At 40.4% G+C, this 9,736-nt stretch overlaps 1 protein-coding gene across 1 annotated transcript in view; it reads left to right on the top strand.

The window, feature by feature from the left end:
• Positions 1-8,427, top strand: part of LOC129678355 (glycophorin-A-like) — a 9,444-nt gene extending 1,017 nt beyond the window's left edge. Inside the window, exons 2-6 of the mRNA XM_055609122.1 lie at positions 131-205; positions 2,561-2,596; positions 3,927-4,012; positions 5,846-5,914; positions 8,186-8,427. Of these exons, the coding sequence (XP_055465097.1) occupies positions 131-205; positions 2,561-2,596; positions 3,927-4,012; positions 5,846-5,914; positions 8,186-8,218 (299 nt within the window). The 3' untranslated portion in view covers positions 8,219-8,427. The remainder of the gene's footprint in view (positions 1-130; positions 206-2,560; positions 2,597-3,926; positions 4,013-5,845; positions 5,915-8,185) is intronic.
• The last annotated feature ends 1,309 nt before the right edge of the window (positions 8,428-9,736 follow it).

Here is a 9,736-nt window from a genome sequence, read left to right as displayed (position 1 = left end):
TGCCTCTGCTGTGAAGATGTTCTGAAGCTGCTGCCACCTGGTGTGGGATGAACTTGTCTTCTGCAGAGTTCTTCCTGGTGCACACAGTCACTTCATGTTTATCCCGTTTCTCAACTTCTCTTTTGCACAGATTATGCTCTGACGCCACGTAAAATGGCTTCTAGTGAATCACCTGCATTCTCCACCCCCCTACCAGAGAAAACAGGTTTGCTCTATATTCACTCAGTTGTGGAGTCTATGCTGCGATGCATGTTTCCTTGGTGGGCTGGTGACTGCAGGGAAACTGAGCAACACTGAGAACTGCCAGCCAATGGACAGGCTGCTGCTGCACAGGAGCTCTCAGCTGAGAATAGCACATAGAAATAACACTGTGAATCAAAGGGACGATTGTGAGTCAAAGAAATTAGAGCTAGGAAAGTGCTCAAATAATAAATGTGACCAGAAAAGGGAGAGTGGAGTAAAAATAAAGTGAACAAAAAAACTGTAAAGTCTGGAGCAAACCAAACGAGCTCACCTGAGCTGACCCCATTCTCCTACAGACCTTGGAGGAACTGCCTTGAGGGACCTCCATGCCACTAACCTTAAAAGGAAGCCAGTCATAGTTGCTCACAGTGTTTCTCCACAGATTAACTAGGAGGTAGGTAAGCGCGCAGTCCCAGAGCCAGACAGATCCCATGCCTGCAAACTGATAGCCACAGGCAAGCTGGGTGTTGAGATAAGGGGGTGGGGACTGTGCTACATTTGCTTGGGCAGTTTCTCTCTCTTTCTCTTTCTCTCTCTTCTTCTCTTCCTCCATCTTTCTCCCTACTTCCCTCCATCTCCCCCCCTCCCTCTCCTCTCTGTCTCTCTATCTATCTCTCTCATCTGGTTTTATGGATGGAAAAACACAATTTCACAAAACCCAGTTCTTCTATGGGTGGGACTTAGGGAAGGCACTCCACATTTAAAATACAGCCTGAGAAAGACTCAGCATGGCTTCAGGATCATAAAGGAGTGGGAATCACTGAGAAGTCTCCACTGAGATGAAAGGAAGCAATGGGCTTCAAAAGCCAAGGGAGGAAACTTAGGCCAAGTGCTTAGAACTAATCACTGGGCTCATGGGTCTTAAGAGACTTCAGCATAAAGCCAAAATGATGATGTCAACTGGAAGACCCATAGAGCCTATGTAGACATGTATTCCATAAATGACAGCTGGGTAGGGCACAGGGCACTATCCATTTCCATGCATTAGTTAAGAGAGTCTAACAGCCCAGAGACATAAAAATTATAATTCTTATTTTCTCTGGGAAAAAAAAAACTGTAAAATACAAAGAAAATGCTTAGCTTACTCCAGAATACATATAAGTGGTAGGAAAACATTGCTTGAATTGAAAGCCTACATGCTCAGCCCCAAAGAAAGAAAAGGCAGGCTTTATTGGACCTTTATTTTTTGGATATATTTTTCTATTCTCCAGAACTCTTAGTCCTGGAGATTGGCAAAATATATGCAAATTCTTGGCTGTGTAATACCCTGACAGATGAGAGCAGGAGACTTCAGCTGTGAGTTCTTCGTGGGGTGAAAGAACAGCAGAGAAAAAACAAAACAAACAAAAAAACCCTGTTGTGTGGACTGGTAAGGGAAGACTGATTCCATTGGGACTTTAAGAAAACTTCTGGAAACTTTCACAGATAGGAAACGCCTGATGGGACCCTGCCAGACACTCAAATGGGATACAGTGAGTGTTTGGATTTAGACACTGGCCATGACGTAAATCTAGAAGATTGATGGCCGCGTGAGCCCTCTCTAGGCTGGACTAGACTCTGTATGGGGTGTTGTCTGGGAGTCCCCATTTTCACATGGTCCCACACCTGCGTCCTATAGATGTCCTTAGGTGTCCTCCAGTATCTCTTCACGTTCTTCCTCTCAGTTAATGAGCTGGTTTTTCACCCATGAATATTTATTGAGCAGTAAAAGTCCACACTAAAATTACTAGTGATAAGAATGACACGTTTCCTAATACATTGTGTAAGTTACTTTTCTGTGGTTAAAACAAAGCACTACGACCAAAATCCTCTTTACTTCCTCCAGCTAGATTGGCCCTCCCCATAGCCTCATCAAGAGTTCTACCCTGAGAACCAAGAGTTCAAACACTCATTCAAACCAACACAAACACTGTAGTGTTGAAAGGTGGCTTTACTCCCCCAAAAATGTTTACAAAAAAGAAATCCTTTGGCACCGGATAACTAATAGGTGTGCTCTTCCCTAGGGAAGTCCATCCTTTCCCTTCCCAGCATTCTTCAGTCACCTATAATTCTCTGAAAGCAAACACGCCGGTAGCATTATACAAATGGAACAAGTTGTATTTAGGAATACGTATGTACACACATACACGTGTGCAGGCCCTAAATTTAAGGGCAGTGGGGGAAGGTCCATGGGAAGTTTGGGAGGGGGGAAAGGGAAGGGGAAATGTAATTAAATTGGAATCTAAAAAAGATAAGAGGAAATCCTCAAATTCCAAATGTGTTTTTGTAAAGGCATATCCTACTTACCCTGACTTACTTTGAAATTTTGATTTTCCAGGTATGGAACAACTTGAACACATTTTTCCTGCGCCAGGTATGTCGGCGTATGTTAATGAAATGACAACTATTCCAATTTTAAATTGTAGGGTTTTCATTTCAAATATGTAATAATTGACACAGGTCCATCTAAAAAGAGAATATACGTCACTAACTTCAGTGACAAAAGCAAATATTCCTGGTTTTGAAGGAAGAATTTTTTTTAACTTTGAAAGTAGAAATAAGTAATTTGATCTTTTTTTCCCTAAGTTACATTTCTGTAAATTTTTTAATCAACTATGGACATTTGAGAAAAAGTCTCTTCATTTATTTAAAAAAAAATGCTGAGTGTTTCTCTTCCCACTAATTGGGGTAAATTGGCATCATATCAAGAATAAAGAGAGCATTCCTGTCTCAGTCCTGACCCACCTTCAGCCGTACTCCTACAACCTCCATTATAACTAGCATCATGCCCGCTGGCATAACTCACCGTGAGCTATTTCATTACCCTGCAATTCTCAACTCTGCCTTACAATTTGGCCAGTGTCCACATTTCATGTGGGAGAAAAAAGGTGGAACTTCACTGCAGTCTCACAAATTACATCTGATTGGTGGTGAAGGCTGTGTAAGAGAAGTGGGCAGGAACGCCACACCTTTCAGTGTTCCTTTTGCTTTTGAAGTCAGTCATCTGTCTTTGAGACATGCATGTGCCATTTTGTCTGCATGGGTAGCCCCCACTTCCGTTTACTTCGCTGATCTGCACTATAAATCCTCTGTAAAATGGGAAGTCCCTCTAAATTACTTGTTGCAAACTGCTTCATTCCCAGCATGCTAAAGTTCACAAAAAGTATTTGTCATTCTATCACTGAGTGCGCAGGAAGTGAGCTGCAACAAGTCAAGAGCTCAGAGCACATGGCCTGGAGTACAGTTTTAACTCCGCTTTTAACGGTTGCTGACTGTGCACAGCCTCATTAGGCTTTACTTACTCCTTTGTAAACTGGGCTACTTCTCTTCCAAACCTGTGATCCTACGATCCATTTCGTACCCTTTGATACAGTGAAACGTTGTTTCCTCTCATAATGTTCAAATCAACAAAGAGCTATGGATTCCCCTTGAACTCATGTCTGCTAGTGTGCCTGCAAGGAACACTGAACTTGGCAGCAGAACTCTGGGGTCATGATCAGATGTCAACTCCTTGTGTGACTCAGAAACACAAGGTTCCAGATGCCCACTGAGTCACTGTCAAAATTTAAACTCTTTAAAGATTGAATGTGTCTAAAATTATGAAGTGTTAATTCATTTTCTATAAACACACAAGGTTATGTTCTCCTGTTTGGTTTTTCAAATGACACGGTTCATCGTGCACTCTTTTCTTTTTTCCCCTACAGTGACAATAATCATCATTTTGGGGGCGATAGCTGGTATTGTTACAACTATCCTTCTCATTTATTACCTCATCAGCCGAATAACAAAGGTAAGAGTCGCGTGTTCCATTTTGTCTTGTTTCAGTGTGAACAAGCGTGTGGCACTCTCCTGAGTATATAATTGAACACAAAGAGGAAGAAAATTTCATAAACCTCCCTCCTTTTAAACTGGACACATAAAGACATGGGGTCCTCACATGAACTGCTCTTGCACTTGCCAAGTTTAAGATGACTCATGCATATAATTGATTCACTAGGCTGCCCCTCCAATGAAAGTTTCTACAAAGTTCTTGCCTAATATGACTTAGTAAATTCTGATGGCTATAGATGATGGGCTAGTCAAATTTCCACTTTAGTTTGAGTATAAAATATTTAAGACAATATGTCATACTTACATACATTTAAAACTTCTACTTATTTCCTTTTTAAGATTTATATTGTAATTGTGTGCACGTGTGTGTGTGTGTGTGTGTGTGTGTGTGTGTTTGCGTGTGTGTGCACCGTGTTTATGCACTTGCCTCCAGAGGCCAGAAGTCATTAGATCTCCTGGAACTCATCGTATGGGTGCTGGCAAATGTCCCTGGGTCCTCTGCAAAAGCAACAACTTCTCCGAACCACCGAGCAGTCTTTCCAGCCCTTGTTTCTATTCCTACTGTTTCTGAAATGAATTGTTCAAAACTCACACATGATTTTTCGCCATGTGAATTTTTAACCATTAAAGTTATTTTTAAAATGAGTATTACAAGATTATACTTGCAGGGATTGTTTCTATAGTGTGTTAAATGTATATGACACAGCCTTCTGAAGCATATGAATTCTTACCTAAGACATTTAAGGCACCTGCGTGTGCACTCAGGATGCTGCCCCTGGATCGGTAATGCCCCAGGTCTTCCACCCTGAGCACGTACTCACAGAACATTGACAGTCGGACAGCTAGCATCCTCTATTTTTAATCTCTCTCAGATTGCTCCACGATAAGCATGATCTGTCTGTATTATTCTGATGTAGTTAGAGAGGTTGCCACACTGTGGTAGCATGGCCGTCACACTAAAAATGACAGGAATTCTAGACCTGTTTTGGCTTTTGGGTTTTCTTTTGTTTTTTTGGCTTTGATCTCAGCTACTTCCAATTGTCAATACCCATAATGACCCAACTCATTGTTAAGTAAAAATGTGTCAGTTATACATTTCATTACCTATTAATGATTCGTATGTATATTAATTTATGGGTGCTTGCTTGGCCTATAAAATATCCTAGGTATTTTATGACTCCTTTGTCTGAAGTCTATACTTTGTAAAAAAAAAAAAAAAAAAGTCACTTTTGTGAAAATGAAATTCTCTCATAGATGATATTCAAACCCTGAAATATTTAGTTGGCAAAATTCATAGAATATTCTCTTATACAAAAGAATTTGGAACTGGTCAACATGATCCAGAAATCATTCTTTATTCATTTTTGTATTTCAATTTTCACTATTAGAGCAGAGACTATGGAAGAGTCAATCTACAGGATAGTATGGCCTATGTTGAGTGAAAATACTATTTAGAAATGCAGATGTAAATCTAAATCAATGAGCTGGGCATGGTAGCGCATGTCATTAATCCCAACACTCAAGAGGCAGACGTAGGTGGCTCTCTAAGTTCCAGGCCAGCCTGGTCTGTGGAGACAGTTCTAGGACAGCCAGGGCTACTGACTGACAACAAATACAAAACAGAACTTAAATCAGTGTTCATATTTATCTACAAAATAAGGGATTTCTCCAATATAAGCTGACTACATAAGACTTTTAAAAAATATTTTATTTGAAACATTTTGATTTTCAGGGTATCTTCAAATTAGAAAATGGTGATGATAAGTTTTGTGTGTTTGTTTGTTTATTCTAGAAACGTTCAGTTGACATCCAGCCTTCTGAGCACGAAGACAATGGCGTGCCTTTAAGTTCGATTGAACAGGTTGGTGCTGATGTCTATACTGTCTGTTGTACGAACAGAACAGAAATGAATCAGTGAATACATCTTTCTCTGTCATGGGGAAGAAAAGTAACTGAATTTACAGCCTGATCTCCCTTTTTTTTGTTGTTGTTTTTTTAATGTGAGAATTGCTTATGGCTTAAAGAGAGTCTCTCTTGGGTTAAGAGTATGTTTGTTTGGTTTGGGTTTTTTGTTGTTGTTGTTGTTTTGTTTTTTTGTTTTAAGTAAAACAAATTCTGTAAGTAGAAAAGAAAAAAAATTATTTAGTGTACTTCTTAGTTGCCAGCGTTCAAAGCAATACGTGTAGGAGACCCAACAGTGGTTAGGATATGGCGTTTCCGCTGTGGAGACCGAGAGCTCCCACACTCATGCCCCACCCGTTAGCTGTAAAACCTTGAGAAGGCTGCCTTTCTTTTCCTAGCACGTAGAAGGTGAGGAAAGAAGGTTAAGAACTGGAGGATAGCCTGGGCTACCTACACAGAGTACGCATGCCTGTTAGCTGTCATCAGCACCTTAGACTTCATTCCTAAATAACCTCTTTGCACCCCTTTCACTTCCATGTGCAGGTGTTAAGTTGGGGAACACATAGAAGAGTGTTTGTTCAGAAGGATAGCTCCCCAGGACCATTGTTTGTTTGAGAAAATTTATTATCACCCATAAATGTGGGAAACAAGCCACCTGTGGTGTGGAACACCCCTAATCCCAACACTGGGGAATCAATGACAGGTGAATCTCTCTAAGTTCAAGGCCAGCCTACTCCACATAGATTCCAGGACAGCCAGTTTACGTAGAGAGATCCTGTCTCAAAGAGAAAAAAAAATTGGGAGTTTTTTACATCTTAAAAAGAAAGTTCCGGGCTGGGGGGTAGTGGTGGCGCATGCCTTCAATCCCAGCACTCAGGAGTCAAAGGCAGTGATTTCTCTGTGAGTTCTGAGACCACCCTGGTCTACAGAGTGAGTTCCAGGACAGCCAGGGCTACACAGAGAAACCCTGTCTTGAAAAACTAAAAGAAAAGAAAGAGCCAGTATTGCCTTTGTAGGGAAAAATGTAGAATTTAACAACACTGGAGCTTCTAAACTAATCAGAAAACAATCCAGAAGATCTGAGGCCTGAATGGTGCCTCTACACACCCAGCCAATATAATTTATTTTCTTCACTATGGCCTTGGTATCACTCCATTAATGCAGTTCTCAGGAAACTTTGCCTGAAGCATCAACCTAAGCAGTGTGTGTTGGGAAAAAAGTCAACCAAGAACAGTAAGTTAGAATGTTCAAAATCAATTGAAGTTTTATCCATAATCATCAAAATTCATAATGAGTGAAACAAATCTTAGCCTCATTGTTTTCCTATATTTGTGTGGTTCAATTACTCAGAGTATGTTTGTAACTGAGTGAATGAGTTACAGAGTTCAAATGCATTCCATAAGAGATGTGAGAAAACACAAAAAGCAGTTGCCAACACCAAAGGCCTGAGAGGCCAGATGGCTCTTGTGGTCTAGGTAAGAACCAGGGATCAGAAGACAGCAGGGCTGAGAATGCTGGGACTTGTGGGTACCTGGCCGTGACTTGGGCTTGGTGGGAGATTAGACTGAGTGAACATGAGTCAGCTGCCACCGTCGCTTCCTCATGTGACGTGACGCTTCCTGCCCACGGTTCCTGGGAAGTGTTACTGGGGTAAACATCCTTTTTGTCCGCTCTCTGAGACACGACCTGAGTTCAGCCTTCCGATCTAGAAGGGGACGCTGTAGAGTAGTCAGCGAGGCTGGCTGGGTGTCAGGGAGGAACGCGGCAGTCGGCTTCGGGGCTTCTTCATAAAGGTGGAAACGTTATTTCTGAGCAATGCCTCGCAGACTTACCTGCCTACAATGGGAGCATGTGTGTGTGAATCAGTTCACTTTGCTTCTGCCTTGGCCCGGGCCTGCCTCTACCCTCCTTTTGTGAGTTTCTCGTCTCCGGAGAAAGGAGGAGCAGAAGAATTACATTTGTTTCTCACCTAAGATTTCTAAAATAGATTTTCAAAAGAAAAAAAATTGTGCCTTTCTAAAACAGACAAATAAAAACCCTCAAACAGAGCTAAATAAAGGATATCTTATATAACATAAACAATTATAATAATAATATAAACAATTCTGTTTAAAGATTACTCAAAGAATGCAGAAGCCTGGTATTTGTGTGGCGTGATGCTTTTGTGCCGTTTTAAATGTAACCGGGTCTTATCTGACTGCTTTATCTTCCCTCCCACACTCTTCCACAGAGCAACAGTCAAGAACAATACGCCAAAGTCTGAACCGCCTCAAAGAAAACACAAGACTTCGGTCAGTGGAAGAAGTAACATGAAGAGTGGACATTTCAGTCAATTGTGTACCTTCCTAAGCTTACGCCATCATAAAAAAGAAAATGTCAACATCTGAGCTTCAGTGATTCACAATTTGGGGGGTTGGAAACCTCTGTTCATTAATAACCAAAGATGAAAACAAAGTTTTCTTATATGCCTGATTTTGCTGGTAAAAAAATTTTGTAACTACTTGACTAGAAATTTTGCTCCAAAATTTCAATTGAGTTCATGTGCTGTCTGTCCACCAAGACTGATTTATTAAATTCTGTCATAATTTATTCATGATGTTATCATTGAAAGATTTATACTATCTCCATGAAATCCAATTTTCCTTATTATTCTAACTCCTGAAGCCATTTTCATTGTTTTAGATAAATTTAAAGGCCAGCAAGTCGCGCCGCGCCCTTCCTCGCCAGGCAGGCAGCACACCCCGTTCAGGACACTTTACCCACACTGGCAACACTCACACTCAGAAACCCCACAAACATAAATGTGTGTGAAGACACAGCCACTGTTTAATGTGTAAGTCAAGACGAAAAATACTTCCTATTTCAAACCCTGAGTTGCTTTTCAGGTAGTTCAGAATAATTTGTCTGACGGTGTTACATTAACTCCTTCAGAGCACTGACTAATGTGTCATGTGGCAAAGAGATATTTATAGAACCACCCAGAGTACCCTGAGGAAGAAAATAAGTAAGGGCCTTCCTTTGCCGTGGAAAGTAGCTATGGCACTGCGTGCAAGTGTGAGGCTCAGGGGAAGGCTGCAGTGAGCAACTCTGATTTTCAGCAAACTCCTTGAATCCATCCAGTGAAAGCTTCCCTTATTAACAAAACTTTGGAAAATGAATTATCAAAACGAACTTTCTAGATAGAAGTCACTAAGGGGCTTTGTGACTAGACTTGACTCCACTGCTGTCATCCTTTATAGCAAACTTTAAAATAATCAGTTTTTTAGCAACGACATGAAGTTGGGAGGTGGTGGGGAGGTAAGGGTGGATCTGGGAGTGGCAAGGGAATGAGTAAGAGAGGAATATGTTCAAAATACAGTGTATGAAATTCTTAAGAATTAATAAAAAATATTTTTAAGACTCAATATTAAAGCAAAACCTGTGACTGTCTATTTCCAAATTGACAAGAGTCCACATGGCTTTGCCTTGCTTAATGTTAACTAAGTAAATAACTCTATGTACATATTTGGACCTGGAAACTTAAATCTATTTTTAATATTTTTTAAATTTACTTGTATGTTCAGAGAATGTTTTATGCTTGTCAACTATTTAAAATAAAGAATGGAAGTAAGAAAGGAATATTTGTTGATATGTTATTTAAAGTAGGTTTAATATCATTAAGTTAACTTAATTCAATGATGGCTCAAGTGCCAAGGTAATTTTAACTGTACTTATTTCAATAAATACAAAATATTAGACTAAGAGAGGGCATGAGTCTAACCTTATCTCTATAGTAATTTAC

The sequence above is a fragment of the Psammomys obesus genome, unplaced genomic scaffold, assembly GCF_907164565.1.
Source record: "Psammomys obesus unplaced genomic scaffold, mPsaObe1.curated_primary_1811, whole genome shotgun sequence".
NCBI lineage: Eukaryota > Metazoa > Chordata > Mammalia > Rodentia > Muridae > Psammomys > Psammomys obesus.
This window is presented reverse-complemented; position numbering and strand designations above follow the sequence as displayed.